The sequence below is a fragment of the Python bivittatus genome, unplaced genomic scaffold, assembly GCF_059951505.1.
Source record: "Python bivittatus isolate LINGU-HERP-01145 unplaced genomic scaffold, Pbiv_v1 ctg000520_np1212, whole genome shotgun sequence".
Lineage (NCBI taxonomy): Eukaryota > Metazoa > Chordata > Lepidosauria > Squamata > Pythonidae > Python > Python bivittatus.
In genome coordinates, this window is record NW_028277080.1 from 2,627,367 (window position 1) to 2,646,700 (window position 19,334).

At 39.4% G+C, this 19,334-nt stretch overlaps 1 protein-coding gene across 1 annotated transcript in view; it reads right to left on the reverse strand.

Moving 5' to 3' along the window:
• Positions 1-19,334, reverse strand: part of STXBP5L (syntaxin binding protein 5L) — an 83,779-nt gene that overhangs the window by 2,957 nt on the left and 61,488 nt on the right. Inside the window, exons 18-24 of the mRNA XM_007424172.3 lie at positions 15,960-16,111; positions 12,568-12,636; positions 9,793-9,963; positions 7,418-7,657; positions 4,282-4,639; positions 3,061-3,226; positions 1,228-1,339 (exon numbers count right to left, since the gene is read on the reverse strand). Coding sequence (XP_007424234.2) covers positions 1,228-1,339; positions 3,061-3,226; positions 4,282-4,639; positions 7,418-7,657; positions 9,793-9,963; positions 12,568-12,636; positions 15,960-16,111 — 1,268 coding nt within the window. The remainder of the gene's footprint in view (positions 1-1,227; positions 1,340-3,060; positions 3,227-4,281; positions 4,640-7,417; positions 7,658-9,792; positions 9,964-12,567; positions 12,637-15,959; positions 16,112-19,334) is intronic.

Consider the following 19,334-nt stretch of genomic DNA (forward strand, 5'->3'; position numbering starts at 1 on the left):
TTGAAATACTTTGGGAATATTTGCAAAAGGACTGCTTCATGTCAGCTCTAAAATACTGGCCTACCATGGAGAAACAGTTCCATCCTCAGAAAAGATAATATTCTGAATGGGACAACTCTCTTAAGCAGAGTTTTATGCCCACAGAACAATCTTCCCCAGTACAGAGTCCTCTAGATTATCTGAGAATTTTACAGGTATAAACCTTGAATCACTGGATATTCCCAGATGGTGGAAGACCACCATCACACAGTCATCTTTCTGCTCCCCAATTTCAGTTTTAGGGGAAATAATTCATGGTGAAAAGAGGGATAATATATGGAGAAAAGCACACACGTGTGTGTGTGTGTGTGTGTGTGTGTGTGTGCACCTATCAGATCATTTTGTAACCAATGATCTGAAAGTCCACACAAGAAACCCAAGTATATGCAATTAATACTATATTGCAGTAAGTTAAGGTTACAACATACAACAATCCCCCCACAACTTCAGTAGAATAAAAAGCAAACATACCCATATTGTCCATGAAATAAATCCCAGAGTCTAGTAATACCTTTATTTTGTCCCAAAATGGCACAGAAGAGTGTGCAAACTTTCAAGTTCTCAAGAACTCTTCATCAGGCAACATGTAACAAAAAGCAGGGAATGGAGAAGCAAGAAAGTCCAAAAATTAGGCCAGATGTTTCAGCCATGAGGTCTGAAGTCAGTCTTAAGATGAATGGAATATACTGAATGCAATAGAAAGTTGTAGGCATTATTGATGTCAGACAATGAAACTTTAATAAGTTCATGCAAGTAACTGATGGCTTTTGACTCCTCAGATTAACCTTACATTAGCACAATAAGATACTAGTTGCATATATCTGGGTCAGTCTTTTTTTTTTTTTCTTTTTTGTAGGAATCACTGGGGTGAGATATTCATACAATGCATTTTTTATCTCTGGATACGTAATAGGCATTATTCAGTACCTCCATCATAGCCTTTAGCACATAGATACATAGCAACTTTTAGAAAGTTTATTTTAAATCTTGATGTTAAATGGTATAATTTAAATTATCCATTTGAACGTTTCCAACATTGTTCAAATAATTGTTTTGAACTACCATTTCAGAAATGCCAGTGTCATGCTATCACAATTTTATTCTATTTATTTCCCTTTTCTATATTTTACTTTCCTTCTTGGGTTTTGGGGGTTTTTTTGTGACACATCGTATGTGAAAAACACTTACACAGTTCTTCTCGGTCGAGTGTTCCACCAGTTCCACCAAACAGCCCCTTCAGAAAACCTCTATACTGAGCCTCTGGGGTGTCCATGGGAATGAACAAATCACCAAGCATGTCCTGTTCAAACAACAATGCAAAAACAAAAACAAAAAAACTCCATTACAAGTCTTTTCAGCCAAACATCACAAGAGAAGCCCCTGTGAGCACTGAATGTTTACTTTGATTGTACTTAGGGTATACCAACAGGTCACTTTTAAATGTTTGGCAGTATTTGCCAGAAGCCAGATGACAATTTCACTTCTTAATGATTCCCCCTCTACCCCCAGCCATAAAAAGAATGCTGGTGGATCACACAAAATCCTATCTTAGTCAGAAAGTCTTCCTAGAGTTGGTAGATGTTTTCTTATGCTGCGGGTTACAATCTAGTTGAACTTTCAGGCAATATAAGGAGATTCTCCCCTCCCCAACTTTTCTTTCCAGTCTTTTTCACAGCCTCATTTTTTTGAGTCCCTATATCTTTATAGTCAAATATTGCCAGCGGTGTGCTGCTAAGATGTTTAAAAAATGGCCCTGCCAGCTCCATTGCAGCCATTAGCCGCAGAACAGCTGCCTGGAATGCTAGGTGTCAAAGCTCACCTCTGCCATCCAGTTGCTAAAGTATATCAAGCTTTTGCTCTGGCTTGCAAAATTCCAGATAATTTAACAACTGGCTCTTGTGAGTTGGCACGAGCCAGCTCTGGCACACCACTGGATATTGCCAACCATAGTGACTCTTCTCCTCACCCCATGCACCCTTCTAGGAACATCAATACACAGTGTCTTTTTCAAAAGATGGTGTTTTTCCCCAGGCTTTTTGCCTTCATCTCCTGTCATGTCTACTAACAACTCAATTTCCACACTGACTATATACTTTATATAGTATTTTCTGAAATGGCTACCCCTTCCCACTTTTCTATTCACTTTGAAACTTGTCTGTGGCAAGAAAGGGTCATGGCTTACATTTATAAAATGGTATCAAGTTCCTCAGTATCATGATATGTCCACTGGCACAAAAGCATATCAAGCTTTTGCTCTTTGTGATGTTATATGACAGAAGTGTTCCTCCATTTTGGTTCATTTCATGGTGGCCTGTACAGGTTTGGCTTGTCCCAAAAGATTCAGTGCCTAACACATCTAAATCCTTCCTCCTGGCATCACCATTCCATTTATGAACTGGGGCTCCGGAGCTCCACCTGTCAAGCTGGCAAAACAGGTAGCATTTGGGGGAATATGATTTCGTCAATCCTGGATTTCAATCTGCTAATTAGCAGGCTGTTTGGCTTCCAGGTCTAGCTGACTACATTTTACAGTGCCATTGGTACCAACATGGACTACAACTGTTGCCTCATCCCAGGCACCACCCATCGCTTTTTAATGATTCTGTGTGATATCCACAGCCTTTGCTCCAGCCAGGCAGGTCATCATGCAATCTCCATGCCTGTCACAAACCCATCTCACTGTTCCTAATAATCAATTCATTCACAACCAAAAGCTCTCTAACCCCTGAAGAATCCTTAGTACAAGAGGATTTGAGTTCATCATCCAAGGATTATATCCTGCCTATTCTCCCTTACTCTCAAATATTCTCAAATTTCCCTAAGACTCTCATTCTTCCTGGCAGCAAATGGGCTGTCATCTTGGGAGAGAGATGAAACTATCATGTCACAGAAAATATTGTGTCTTCTCACACTCTCAAATCATCTTCAGCTCAGCCACTTTGGATTCAAGGGATCAGACTTGCTTTTTGGTGTTGAGCTTTTACAGCACAGAAGCTGTATTTGTCATATTTCAAGACCCACCTGCAGATTGTCAAACATTTCCTGGCTACAGTTCAGTCGTTGGACTTCTGTTGGAGAACCAAGATACAAAGCTTGTCCTTCATTGGTAAAACAAAAGGTCCGGGCAATCCTCGTATCTGTTTCAGGCAGGTAATTCACATCTAGCAGAGAGCGGAGGCTGGGTAAACTGAAAATAAATAGGTAGATTCTATAGATAGAGCTTTTAAACACAATATTGTATGCAGTGCATAATGTCTGCCATATTTTCACAGCTATGATCCAAGCAAACAAACATAAAACCATGGCATTTAAATATAATCAAAATGACTAAGGCTGCAGATCTATGAATAATTATTTGGGAATATGTCTTATTAAATGCGATAGGATTATCACCATTAAGTTATAAACCTCAATATTAGATTAGAAAAGCAATTGCAGGTAAGGGGTCATCTTCTGTTCGAATTCCTGGATTATATTACCCAAATGTTGTACAAAGCAAAGCTGAATTCTCTGACACTTGTGAATTAAACTTGCATATAGAGTTGTTTCTGTGAGCCACCAAGGAGAGCAAGGAAATTGCATTCAGACTCAACCAGGCCCTGCTAACTGTAGAGAAAGAACTGAATAATGTAAAGAGTACTTTTGTCGCCATAAGGACATAGATGGGCCATCTTCTTCAGCCTGAGAGATGCACGTGCTGTTTATGCACTGTTTAGGATAGGTAGCTGGGGCTGAAATCTTTGGCTGTGTATTTGCCTGGGTATGGGAGGGAGGTTAAGAAATTGGATGGATGATTTAAGCTTTGCTTAGTTATATGTTCTATTCTTTGGGAGAAGACCTCTAGATGCAATAATCTGAGTTGTGAAGATAATTTCCAAGGTTAACAAGTAAGCAATCAGAAGTTGAAATTGGCAGGATCAATATACAGGAAATTTCCCCAAAGAGGTCTAGAAATCACTTTGATGGTTCTAGCTATATTATAAGGTGACAGGTGAAATTTGAGAAAATAAATTGCATGGTATTTGGGGTTCTTGATACATGTGTGTGTATATGTATTTTCTTAAAGCATTATCTTGACCGGAATCTCCTCTGAATCCTCCTTTGGAGGTATCGATCTTTACCACCACCTCATAGACTTCACTGTTCAGCAGTTAGCCAAGAGTGCCACTTTCCTCTTCACTTCAAGGCTTGTGTGTGGCAAGAAAGGGTCATGGCTTACATTCATGAAATGGTATCAAGTACCTCAGTATCATGATATGCCCATTGGCACAAAAGCATGCCAAGCAAACACTGTTACAGAGGGTCACCGCATCTGCTCGCAAAAATAATGATGTGTCTGTGATGTTGTGAACATAGAGGCATATCTGGGAAGGCAATGAAAATACTTTGGCTTGTTTCTCTGAGCAGATAATGGCAAACTGGTGATCTCCTGTGCTCTGGGAGCATGCAGAATGAAGGACAAGTTTCCTTTTTTTTCTTCTTTCACTGTCCTCAGTGGCGTTTGGATCTCTCCATGCTTCATAGGGAGGATGCATTAATGTTCCCATGCAGTCCATACAAGCAAAGGTTAGTACTGCTCCCTTTAGTGATAGAACTGTACCTATAAAACATAATTCATATGATTTATTAATCTCTGAACCACTTGTACTGGTGCCAGTATGTATCAGCTGTGTTTTACAATCATACACATACACCCACACATACAGACCTTTTTCCAGCTTATATAATTGACATAATGTTTGTAAGACAGGGTCAGACCTCTAAATCAAGAGATTCTCTACTCAACCAGGTCAAGGAATTCCCTCCCCATCCCCAACTTCTCAGTATATCCCCCTCATATTTCTTATAGATGGAAAAATAATCTTGAATTAATGTTATGTTTTCTGGAATGAATTAAGTACAAATTCATTTCTAGTGGCTTCCTGACATTTCAAGCCAGAGTTCTGCTGATTTCAACATTAAATAGAATGTTATGTTGTGAAAGAAGTCACTTTCATCTTTGACATATCAATGAACTTCATTCAAGAAGCTCATTTCAGAGTTGTGCAAAATTCTTTTTAATTAAAAAAGCAGCTAACTTTAATTAAAACTCAAGTTTAAAATAATGAATTTGTAATGACAGTGAGGCATTTTTCTTTTTGTTATGGTATGCCATGGATTTTTTTTTTTAATATCCAATATCTAATCTTATAGAGAACGATGAATGACTAGGCTCATATAAAAGTCTGCCAGCTAAAGTATTGGAATTCTTGGCCCTTTTTGCTTCTTCCTGGGAAAAAGAGTATTTGTTCAGACTTAAGTTATTGTGGATTTTCTGCTGCAACCAGTATATGAGAAAGGATGCCACCTTGCAGAAAGGGGGTTTATATGGAAGATTTGTATTATAACTAACATACTGATACCATGTTTGTTTCACACAGGGGAGCATTTGAAATGGGAAAGTTTCTTTGGATCTGGTGTGGGAACATATGTTGTACTCTCATCAGTTCCTGTAAGAGGTTGTGCCTTTTTCCACATGGGCTCAGGAAAATAAGTCTCTGAGATTTATGTATTTTTTACTTTGAAACTCAGAGGTATCCTGAGAGTATGTCAGGACACTGCATGTACCTTCACGTTGGTGAGATGCAGGCAATATTATCCTGGTTTGTCTTGCCTCTAGATTGCATAAAATAGCATGAATGCTGGGCTTTGGTTGAGCTTTTGGCATGCTGTCCTTACCATTAGCAGGGAATGCTGCATGTGGCATGAGCATGACTAAGGCTAGCAACTTCATTGTGCTATTAAAATGCCTTGATTGACGAAAGTAGTGGAGGTTGTGCATCTGTGAAACTAAACAAACAAACAAAAAAACTGGGGGAAGAATATAATACATCAGACTGAAAGAGGTCTGATCTTGTGGAATAGCACTGATGAATTGGGTTTAATTATGAATGAAATGGCTAACATTATAGACACCATTAGGAAGATGCTTGAGTTAGAGCAAATGAAGTTCTAACCAAACTAGAGGTATTCCTGTTTAAGCAGGAACAGGATTAGGTTTCAGTTACATATGAGTAAGAATTAGAATGGATTTCTAGTTCAAACAATTTTAAGGTATGTTAATTTTTAGCAATAGTAACCATGTCACAGATCTAAAGTCTGAATCTTCTTCCCCTCCTGATAATGTGCAGTACACTCAGGCTTTGGCAAAAACTTACATTACATTTGCTGGGAACATCAGAGCTACAGTTCATTCTTTTTCTCTGAACTTTTACTGCCTATGCCAGAGAGGAAAGGAAGAGACAATTCTAGGCATGTGGTGAACATAAACAAATTATAGCAGGGTTGTTCCTGTTCTGGCAAAGCATCACAGATAGCAAGGGAGGTTCTTGGCTACTCTGAGGGCTCTTTGGGAACTCTACTTTTGAAAGAGCAGAGAAACCAGACAACCTTTGGGGCAACCTTTTGAAAGCAGCCTGGAAAAAAAGCTGCCAGCAGGAGAAACAGAAGAATCTTGAGATGTGTTTTGCTTTCCAGACTTCATCCTTCTCCAATAACACACCATCATACTGTCCAACATCTTATCAATTCTCTTGTTGTCAAGTGAGGGAGCTGGCTGGCTGCCCTGTCTTTTTACACCCACTGTTGGGGTAACCCTTGCTGTGTTGATCATTCTGAATAGAGGCAATTGGGCAGGGTGATTATTGGCATAGATACGTGATTTATTAATGCAAGGAAATAAAAAATAACTGTCATAAGGAATTGCATCATGCTGCTATGGCACTGCATGTGGGAGTTCGGTATGTCAGGAGAAATAGAAGAGTGGATGGAATGCAGGGAGAAAGGGTGATTTAAGAAGCATGGGGTAACAAAAGGAGGTAGGGTCAAGAATTAATGGGTGATGAATCAATATGTACTGAATACAAAATAAATGACCAGTATGTCTGGGGGCAGGAGAGCTTCTAGGTGGGATGCAAAGGGGGCCTGGATCCCATCCCAGGCAAGTGTGACATATGCTTCCAAGGCTGGACCACTGGTGTATCTCCCACTCAATCTGCTCCCATTTCTACTACCCTTTCCAGAGCAAATCTCAATTTCATTAGACCTCTGCAGAAACAGACTGCATTATTTTCAGTGTGGATACAAACTTTTGCAGGTATTCAGATGATCCTACTCCCTCACTACACATACACATGCAAACACATATAGACACATACACACCCCTCTGTAGTATAGACAGGGACAATCCCAGAGGCCAGTACAGATATCCTAATGCCTCTCCTTTCTTCTTTTCTGTTTTAATTAACAGGCCCAGAGCAAGAACATGGAAAGACATATTCTAACTAGTCTTCATATTAATTGGCATATTTCAGCAACTACAGACATCTGAAATTCTTACCACTTAGAGAAATTGTTACTGGTTCTGTCTGCCTTAATTCATCAACAGTGGGAAGGTGAAGGGAAAGAGTCAAGACTATACCCAGGCCTGTTCCAACCCAGAGGCAAGGAGACAACGCTGTGTCATTTTTCCGTGAAAATGACTCCATGAAATATAAAGCTGTAATTGCTTCCTTAGACTCTTTGTCAATACTACAAACACTAGAACTTCGAGAATGGCTGAATGAGTTCTCCCTGTTTTCTGTTGAAGGAAAATAAAACAGATTAACATATGAATTTGCCATTTACCAAGACAAGCTAAGGTCTTGCTGTTGTCCAGCTGAAAGAATATTTTAACTGGAGGTGTATTTTCTGTGAACATCTCTTCCTCTCTCTTCTCCAATATGGTTATAAATGTTCAAACTCTCACAGATTATTGGGGGGGAAAAAGTAGGAACTAAATAGGAACTATATTAATAAGTTATCAGCTATAGAGAATATACCTTCAAATCATCTATACTGAAAACGTTGTAGATAAATGTTTTGATAAATCCATAAATGCCCCAAGTTCTTAATCCAGTAGAACAGAATTTTAAGACTGAAATAATGAGTATCCTCTGCCAGCTGTATTCTTCATTCATCAAATCTAGGAATACAGTAGCTATGGTTTGGGACTTCAGCTCTGTGACAGCTTGGAATTAATTAGGTTTTTTATTTTAAAAGGCTATGCCATTTATTGAAATGAAGCTACTGAATAGTCCATGTCATAGCTGGCATCCTGCCAAAATATCCATTCTTGAAGTTTTTCAGTCAAAAAATTGACTTTTAATTGGCAAGAACTTAGAGTCAACTCTAGGCCCTCTGTAGGTGTCAGCCCTTCAAGGTAAGCCAGGTCTGGAAACAGGATCCACAAACAGTACTGGAATTCTATTTTATTGATATAGGCTGTAGTAACAGAATCTTGAAAGCCTGACAGTGTTTTCCCTCCCTCTCTTCCTCCCTCCTGTACCAAAGAGAGTTAAGGCAGGGTCAGTTCAAGTTTCTTTCTAATGTTCCTTCCTTTCCTTCCATTTTGCTAGTACTGTCTTCCTTCTCCAAGGTCACAGCAGGCCCACTGTGTTCACTGCAGAAAAGTGCAGCAAACGAAGATGTATCTTAAGAACTTGTTGCATAATTTCCAGATCATCCATCTTGTCCAAAGCTTGGGGCTTGACAGTTTAGAGGAGTAAGTATAAAATGATACTGTTAAATAATTAAATTTTATAAAAGCAAGAGCAAAGAAATCAAATCAAGAAATCAAAAAGAACAAGAGAACACATAGACGTCACCAAGGAACATAGAAGTCACCAAGGAGGCCTGGAACTAGAAAGATAGTACAATTAAAGCTAATGCTCAGAATGAGCTGAGGTTAGTAAAAGATAAGAATAACAAAAAGGCTTTTAAATAAAAAGAAAAATAGTGTAGCAGATACAATGGAACCTTGGGTTACAAACGCTTCTGTTAACGAACTTTTCGGCTTACGACCAGCTCTGGCCGCAAAATTTTGCCTCGGTTTGCGAACTCTGCCTTGGGGTACGAACAGGATACGCGGCCATTTTCCCTCCTGTGACATGGTCCGCGGCCATTTTTCTGCCCCTGACACGTGGTCCACGGCCATTTTTCCTCCCCTGACACGTGGTCTGCAGCCATTTTCCGCCCCTGACACGTGGTCCGCGACCATTTTCCGCCCCTGACATGTGGTCATAGGGAGGGGGACTCTCCCTCCAAGCAATAGCCGCCTCCCTGTCCTCCACGCCAGAACGGATTAACAGTAATTAGATTGAACCTTATGGGGAAATTTGCTTCGGGTTGCAACCAATTCAGGCTGTGACCAGAGTCACGGAACGAATTAAGTTCGTAACTCGAGGTACCACTGTACTTAATGAAGGCTGCAAATTGCTAGAAAAGAGAGAGCCATTCAGCTCCTATTTTGGCTCAGTCTTCTCCAACAAAAGGCATCTGTGAAGAGCAAAATGAAGGGGCATGACTGAAGCTCAAGATGATAGAAACTCCAACCCTTATTTATTACGTTGACGAAATCCTGGAGAATTGGTGAAGGGCCAGATGACTGGAGGAGAGCAAAAGTTGCCCCTATCTTCAGAAAGGGGGAAAAGAAGATTCAGCAGCTACAGACAAGTCAGTCTGTGGATTCTGTTTGTTAGAGTAGCTGTATCTCTCTCATTAAGGCAGAACTTCTCAGACTTAATTAATTTTTAATTCCTTACATGATTACTGCTTTAGAACAACAGTTTAGAACCCTACTACAAGGTCATGGTTAATTCATACATAGACTGTAATTAAATCTTTTTGAAAAGTGAAAACAGAAATGTCTAAATGGAGATGTCCTTTGATACTTGCCTTCCACTGTGACTGGCAAAGAGATTTCCATGCAAGCAGCAGACTGTGCTTTCCTAAATGGAGGCTTTCCAGGAACTCGACGGTTGATTTTGGAAACATCGGCACTGGACAGCCGTTTTCCAGAACTGCAAGTTAGGGAAGTTGGATTTGTACAGTGTCCATTTGCAGAATCTGTCATGAGATTACATTAGAATTTTCATTAAGATCAAAAAGAGGTTGCTACAAAGTCTGCAATTATTTGAGAACTGCCTAAGCTTCACAGATATTTTTTAAAATATTGTACTGCCATTTGAGAATATTTGTCTATTTACTGTGATTTATTTACTATGTTCTACCAAGACTAGAAAAGTTAGGCATTATAGAATTTTACAAAACATATTATATTACATAAATTTTCAATTACAGAAAAAGAATAACTTTATTTGAATCTGTTGCCATTAACAAAATTTACATTAATATTTCTCTTTCTTATTACATGGGAAATATTGTAATAATCTGTACCTTGAATGCATACCAAACTATTGTTCAAAAATTATAGAAGGTCTGATGCAAAACTTTTTGCAATTTCATGGTATAAAACATGTTGCAAATTATATAGTTGTATAAAATACAGCTTAATTGGTTTTTATATGAATATTTTAATTATATGTTATTAATATTAGAGAAATTTTTCTGTGTGTATGTGCGTGTGTGTGTGCATGGGTGAAATTTACAATTTAAGTGGTCTACATTTTAGGTGCTACAGCCCATTATTGTTTTATGTTTTTATATGTTGAATGTATATACAAATCAATCTTTTGGAATCAGGATTAGAGTCAACCACTACATCTTTCTTTTTTAAATCATTCTGTTTTGCTAAGGTTGAAAAAATGGATATATCCATAAAATAATAGGAATCAAGCATGACTTGAAGGAAATTTATATAGATTATATCACCATATTTATTCTTTGGAGCCAACAGATGTAAATTCATTCAAGACATAGTTAAAGTAGCACCTTCTTAATTTAAATGTATGTTTTCTGGAGACCATCGTGCCTCTCTCTGGTGTGCCCTTGCATCCTCTGAAGCACCTTTTCAGCTTCAGATCTGAATAGCTGCGCATTTCCAGAACATTCAGAGATTGCTCCAGAGTCATATTAACAGTCCGGTTGATGGCAGCCCAAACACAACAACAGGACAAGGCCAAAGCATTTAACTGATGTTCCAACTCCTGAATTACATGTCCATCAGAGTGATTGTAACAAACGTTACTTCTGAGGCACTCAGAAAAAGAAATAAAAACTTCATAACCTTTGTTTGAGCATTCTATCACCATTATTTTGGTTCTAAAGTTGAGCCAGCCCAACACCCCTAATAGGCACCTGAGTGGGGTTCACAATTATCTACTGCTTCTTAGCAGTTCAGATACAAAGTCCAGACAAACTAACAAAATTAATTAATATAAAGAAAGCAAACATTAAACAAACATACAATGTTTAAACCCCAGTGCAATGTTTTGCTGCTGGAGCTGCTTCTATTAACAGTCAACAGAACTAGAAGGGAACAATTTTCTGTTTCCCCCAACATGGCCTCAAAATCTAAGATCCAGACTAGAAAGCCACAGGGCTGCAATGGGGAGCAAGAAGAAAGTTTAATTCTGCAAACAGACATCTGTTTACATTCATCCAATGAAACCACAAAATGTATCCAAATTTTTAAAGGCACAATGCTTTAATAATGACTTCATTTCCAATTTAAAGGCACAATGCCTTCATTTCTAATTTCCATTAACTAATTCTGAATCAAAATATCAAATAGCATTTGTTTTAGCTAGTTATTTTAATAATCCCCCCTTTGTAGATTAAGTCAACTGGGTACACTCCTCATTTTATACTGGGCAGGCAGGCATTTGAAGCCAGTCTCACAGTACAACATGTCACCGGAAATTTCCTCTTATTGCAAACACAGGCATAATATGGCCTGGTTGCAGTCATCCCTGTGGAGGGCAGAAAGAATTAAACTCCCTTCTGCGTGTCATGGTTCCTGGTCCAGCTTGACCCCTCACATCAACTGTTTGTTTAAAAAAAAGAGAAATTACTCATGTGAAGCTGAACTAGGCTGCTGACATGCTGTAGGGCATAACATTCAGGCAAAGAAAATCTTAATTTTGCCTATTCTTGGCCATCCCCAGTAACCATACCTTTCTATCTTTCTTTATAAATGGTAAGCTAGGCTCCTTAGCTTCAGAAAGATAAAGGTAAGATTGATTTTAATACGAAGCTAATACAGATGCCTGTGCACAAAGAATAGGCTTCCCTGCTTAGACATCTTGAGTGCCTAAGAAGACCTTCAGAAAACAAAGGTCAGAAGCTGATCCTCTACACATCTACACCCTGCCCTCTACATCTGAGGGTATGTGGGGGACTGGCTTCACAAGTTTTTCCCTTAGGAAAGATTTGCCTTATTCCACCAGTCTTTATGAGGGCTCTTACACACCACCATCTGTCTCAGGAACCAACATACTCAAATTCCCACTAGGTTAGTCATGAACTAGTGGTCTGGGTTTAGTTCTGTTGGCAGAGGAGAAGGGGGTGGTTCTAAAACATTTTGAGAGACATGATGGTAAATATATCTGTGAATTTTCTACATGAGTCCAGAATGAAAACTATTTGTAAGGAAGTACAACTCAGCCATGTTTTGACTTGATTTCAAGATTCTAAGGTAGCAAGATTAAATTCAAATTTAAATTCTGAGGCATTAGATCTAAAGGCAACTAGCCCCCAAATAACAATTACCTGAAGCTGTGGGGGACCTGCACCGCTCCAGCTCCATTGGAAATGGACCATCTGATAACTCAGTGATACCTATTAAAATATTAAATTAGAACATATTAATAATGAGTTGCAACCAACAACAGAGTCGCTTCCAGTGAGATAGGTAGTGACAAATGTGAAATATAAACATTACACAAACAGACTGTCACTCAACAGAGCTTCCTTTTGTTCTCTTTCCCTTTCCATTCTGTAGTGAATAAAGAAGTTGGCCTTAAGGGACAGAGAGAAGATCCACTACCAAGGCAATGATCAGATAAACAAAATTTGAGTCCAGGCCAAGAAAGTAATTTGCAAAAACTTCTCAGAAGCTCTCCACCACCCAATTCACATGAAGATAAAAGAGGAAGGAAAGGAAGCACATTTGGACTTTCAAGACTGATGTCAGACCAAATGAAGAAACAGACACTGTGCAGACCTAAAGCTACTTTTATTAGAACATCAATAGTAACAGGATCTTGCAAGTCTGAATGTGCACATACACACATCTACTCTAGGGTGTACCCAACCCACAAGAACAGATTTAAGTATTTGCCTGGAACACTGTACAAATCTATTCTGGCAATTAATGTCATTTTGCTACTGGAATTCAATCACTGGATATAATTCGATGGACTTGGACTATAGGGTGAAATGTTAATTTTTAAAATAAATAATAGAAACCAGCCTGAAGAACTCATAAGGGCTTCTTGTCCCTGAGACAGTAGTGACTGGACATCTGTGGTAATAGGTTTTTGCCCACAAACATATGCAGTAAGGAACTTTTTAAATGGAAAAAAAAAATTGCAAGGATTTGTTCTTCTATAGAAAAAGTGGAAACAATACTAATAATATTTAGCAGCCTGGCCACCAAATTTAAGAGATACCTGAACATTTCAAGAAACAAGGAACTAGAACACAATTTTGGATTCAGGAACTGACTTCCTGTGCACCATTGAGTCTTGGCTGAATAAAGAACAAAGGGGTGGTGGAGGGAGCTCTTCTTTACTGGAGAGAAAAGATTATGCCCATTTGTAGAATTTTACAGATCTATCATTAGGAAATCAATGAGCTTGGGTACTGGTTGTAAGCATTGTTACCTGCAGTTAAGCCACAGAAAGAGAAGAGGGATTTTGTTGGTATACACTGCCCACCAAATTATTCAGCCTGGAGATGCTTCTTTGTGGTGCTGTGTTGCTACCTCTCTGGGTGCTATTGGTAATGATAAACTTCTGTTTGATTACTTAAGAACAAAGCTAGGGAGTCCCCCAAGCTCTTGTCTCCCATATAGTATAGAATCTTTACCACTGAGAAGAAAAATGCATAGCTTTGGAAGAAGATATTACCAATATGCTGACACCACTCAGCTAGAGTTCTCTTTTTCTGCAAACTCAGGATTTGCTGTGTCCACAATCTATGTATCTCTCCAAACCATAAAGAACTGGATATGGGAGAATAAGCTGAATCTCAACTCAGACAGGATGTAGCTATTACTAATTCCAGGGGTTGAACAAGGAGACATGCCTGTTCTGGTGAAGTTTCTCAGGACAATCACATAACATTGGTAGGAAGAAGGGCCTTTTATCAGCTTCAGGTTCATCATATGCATCCCTATCTGGAGGAGAGAGACCTGTTTCAGTGACTCATGCACCAGTAACATAAAGGATAAATTATTGCAATGCACTTTTCATGGGATGTCTCTTGCAGACAGTCCAGAAATTACAGCTAGACCAGAATGTGGCAGCATGGTGCCGAAGGATGCCTCTCTAAGGTCCCACATTATTCTCAGGCTGAAACACCATCACTGGTTGCTGGATGTTTTCTCAGTCCAGTTCAAGGTGCTCATAATGGTGTTAAAGTCTGACACAGATTGTACATCTACTCTTGTACAATCCTCCCTGCACTGTAAGGGTATCATTAGAGCAGCTTTTGCCACAGATGTGTTTGACATATTTATTTACAAAGACGGAATGTTTCAGGGATGTCTGGAACATTCTGCTCTTCTTCCATTTCAGAGATGTTCTAATGGTTTTCCAGAATAAATCCACCATAAATCCAAAATAAAAATAAATCCTCTGTAATGGGAAGCAGTTGATGGTGTTCAAATATATTCCAGATTAATATAACATATAACAGCCATTCATAGTTCACGCCCAGCATGAAGTTTGCCCAGTTTGTTAGTCAGTTAGAAGTGAAAAAATAAACTCAGTTCTTGGGTACAAAAAGCTTACGGAATGCGATGGAATGTGAATTTGACTCAGAGAAATGGAGGGGGGGCAATGTCAAGACATTACAGAAAATATATCTAAGTCCTGGGAAAGTACAAAGTGTGAGAAAGAAACTCAAAACAGCTGCACCTTGATTGTATTAGGTACAAGCCAAAGTAGAGCGGGGCTTTGACAGGCTTCCAAGATTCTGTTACAATACCCTAACTGCATTAAACCACATTTCAAAACTTTTAGTGACTGCTGTTTCCTGACCTTGCCTACCTCAAAGGGCTGACAAGGAGAAAAAGAACCAATTTAGCTGTAGCTGGATGACAGGTAACGATTAGGAAAATACTGATGGAGTGGCCTTCTTCACCAAACTAATGGAGCCTCTGCTTCCCTCCTTTTCCTATGTTGCAGTCTTATCTTAGAACATATAACAAATGCCATGCAACTATATAGCAAAAATCTTATTTCTTTTTGTTGCCAAGTTGAAGGAAAAATTAGAAGGCACAACCAAAGTGGCTGCTTATTATTATCAGCTGCTGGGTAAGAACGGCTTCCTTTAACCTGTGGCATTACAAACTGTTCTCATTTAGGACAAGGCTGGACAACCGTTCAGTGCTTAGCAGCCACACTTAGCATGTTTTGGAGAGGCAAATAGTGGTGATGCAAAATGGGTGAGATCAAAGTTTTAATTCTTTCCCTAAATTTTGAGAAGTTTTGTGGGGAATGTGTGTTTATAAAACAATATTAGGCTTATCTTGGGATTTATGTGTTTTATGTGATTCCACTTCAAAATGGTAATATACCATGTTGCTGAATTATGACTGGAGGGCTCAGGTTGGAAAAACTATACATTTAATGTGCTATTGTGGAATCAGAATATAAAATAAGCCTTCATTCTAATCTAGCAAGAGCCATTTTTATTCTTATTAGAAGCATTAGAAGCATAAGAAGCAAGGTTTTAAGTCAAGCCAAACCAAATTGTCATAATCTTGCACTCTTACTCTCATTAGTATTTAGCTAATTGTCTGCTAGAGTCTTTCATACAGCTATCTGCTCTCTATATTTTCCTAACTAGCCAACGTATATTTTCCTAATTAACATAATTGCAGGCCATAAAATTAAATGTTATTCAAATTAATTTTTACTGCATTTGTCTGCTACCTCCACTAAACTGCTTGCTTCTGCGAGGAGAACGAGGTTGGCGTTGATAGGGATCACTTGATCCATAGAGGTCAAAACTTCCCATGCTCAGCAGTTTAGTCTTCTGCATAAAATCTACAACAGCCAAACCATTGCAGTTTCCAAATGCAACTCTGTGAAAAGAAATATTGTTTAAGTATTTTGGAGTTATCTCTTTCAAGTAATAAAACTGGAACATATTTCAAACAAAGAGGCATTCATATACAGATAGTCCTTGTTTAGTGACTGCTTCATTTAGCGACCATTTGCAGTTACCACAGTGATGAAAAAGTAACATTGAGACCAATCCTCGCATTTATGACATTTGCAGGTCTGTAAAGCAAAGGAAAGCTGAAGTAAGATGATAAGCACAGTTGTGGTTTTACTTGGCAATTACTTCACTTAATGACTGAGTTGCCAGTCCCAATTGTGGTTGATAAATGAGGACTATCTGTATGTCCTACTTTCTCTTCACATGCTTATTCCTCTTGTTTTTGCTAATTCCCAGCCACATGCCTGAACAAAGGGAAATAATCATATGGAATCACACTGCAATACAACTGTTAATTGAACTGCACTTGTAAACTGATATGAACATTCACACAGACTGTAGAAACCCAGGGACATAACCTTGAGGGAAATGGACAAGAACCATTATGTAAGCAAAGAGGGCTGAAACGTGTTTTAAGTCCTGGGAAACAAGATAGTATTCAGAAGAGATGCAGGCAGGCTCCTCCCTGATTCACTAGGATATAAGAGGGAGGAGAGGTAAGGCACAATCAGGCTTGCAAGATTTCATTATTACAGCCACTCAATAAAGTGTAGTTCTAGTCTTTTAATGAGTCTGTTTCCTGATCTGGTCTACCCAGAAGGACTGACACAGACAGGAAATCAAACTGAATCATCTCTCATTATATCTGGACATATGCCAGCAAATCTTTCCTTGCCATTATATATAGCCATGCCTATCAAAACACAATATCAAAGTCAAGCACTTTCTTTTATGTTTCATAGGTCCCATTTAATTTGGGCACATAATCAGTCAATCAATCAACCAAACCTTTGTAGGTATGGCATTCGTGATAGGAGAGCCTAAGTATGGAGGAAGTGTGCTGGGACAGAGGAATCATTCTTTGGTCCTGAATAAAGCGTTTAATGCAAAATTGTTCTGCTTTGTCCATGAAATACAACAACCAATCCAGGCAATAAAATCCTCCATTAGTAATCATCCAGTTTCTTTTCCATAGTTTTTCTTTCCAAAAAATTGAATTATACAATATCCTTGAATATACAAGATATATATTTTTTGTTTTAGCACTAAATTAAAAGTAGAAAATGGACTTATATTTAGATAGGGATGCTTAGCTACACAATCAAGAAGAACAGCAATACCCCCCATCCCGGAAAATGAGGTTGGAGGCTAAGATCAAGGCAACTTGGAGAGAAATTAGTCAGCTAGTGGAACTACAGACGGTTGTGAAGATTAAAGATAAGACTCGGCTACTGAAAAAATACAAGGGCCTGACTCCATCTGAAGCCCTAGAGATTGCTAAACAAAGGCTCACAGCACTGACTATCAGGCTAAGGAGATACACTAGAGAAGCAGAGGCCAAGAAGTTAAATGTCCTGTTCTCCAAAGTATATTCCCAACTTCAGTGCAACAACACAGTAACAGCAGAACCACCAATAGCAGAAGCTGAACAGAACTGGAAGAACATATGGAAGAAAGGGAAGACACATAACACCAGTGCAAAGTGGCTGTAGGACCTGAGAGCAGATCACAGCAAACTCCCAGAACAGGAACCCCAGTCACCATCATAGTAGCAGCCATCCAACAGCAGGTCAAGAATATGAAGAGCTGGACAGCACCTGGCCCAGACATGATCTGCACCTACCAACTAAAGAAACTAACAGCAGTGCATGAACACCTAGCAGCACAGATGAACCAGCTGCTAGCAGCAGGCTCCCACCCAGACTAGCTAACACAAGGAAGGACAGTGCTGATCATGAAAGACCCTCACAAGGGAACAGCACTGTCCAACTACTGGCCAATAACCTGCCCCCCCACAACATGAAAAGTCCTAACAGGCATCATAGCTGTCAAGCTATGGGACCATATGAGCCAGTACATGAGCACAGTTCAGAAGGGCATTGGGAACATCACCAGAGGCTCAAAACACCAGTTGCTCATAGATAGAGCAGTCGCCTGAGACTCAAGGTCAAGACAGACCAATCTAAGCACGATTGACTACAGGAAAGCCTACAACTCAGTGCCACACACATGAATCTGTGAATGCCTGGCACTATACAAAGTCAACAGGACACCGAGGACCTTCCTCAAGAACTCAATGGGACTGTGGAAGACAACACTGGAAGTCAACTTAGGATCCAGTTTTTGAGAGACTGCCTATCTCCCATGGTGTCTGTCTGGCCAGTATGAGCTGACAGGGTCAGCGTGTCCTGGGGCCCTTCAATTAGACAGTGTCATCTTTCAGCATCCAGGAAGCATACCTCCTGTTATAGTGCCTGCCCTCTGGAATGAGGTTTCCCCTGAAATCAATGTGGCTCCCACCCTGATGGCATTCTGAAGGCCTTAGAGACCTGGCTGTTCTGCCAGGCCTTGGGCTATGGTATATGGAGCCCCTTGTGGGATGTTTTTTGCTTGTAGTTGGCTGGAACAGCATCTCACTCTTGTTCTTGGTTTTTATTTTTCCTGGGTTTTTTTATTTTTTTTATTATCCATGTTGTATTTCATTGTTTTTATACTGTGAGCCCCTGGAATCATCTGGAGTCAGGCAGCATCTAAATCAGATTAATTGAATTTAGCTCATTCTAAGAACTAGATCACATGGTGGGTCATTCAGCTTTGGGTTTCCTGGCAGAGACTGAAAAGGGAGGCTCCAATGTTAGCAGCATTTGAAGAGGCTTCTCTGGAGTCTGCTTCTCAAGAAGAGCTGGTTTAAGCCATGGGTGGGTGGACAACTCATAGCCTACAAGCCACATATAGTTCCCAGAACCCCATTTGTAGTACCCTGAGATCAGGCCACTGACATTCTGCAGCAAAATGGCCAAATTTTGGCATTACCACATATGGTAACTTTTTTTTTTTTAGTATGTTTGTGAGGATGGGAACGAGAGCAATTAGGCTCCGAGAGGCTTCCGTTTCCCATCTCCAGTCCTAAAACTCCCAAAGTAAGCCAAAGAAGAAGACCATGTTTCTTCAGGTTATATTGTATCATCACTGGAGGACCTCCTGCAGCTCTTCAGAAGTTGGGAGGCTAAATTGCAGCACCTGATCCTTTAAACATTGTCTTTCTCAGCTTAAATAATATAAGCATATTTGTCCAGGTTAGGCTA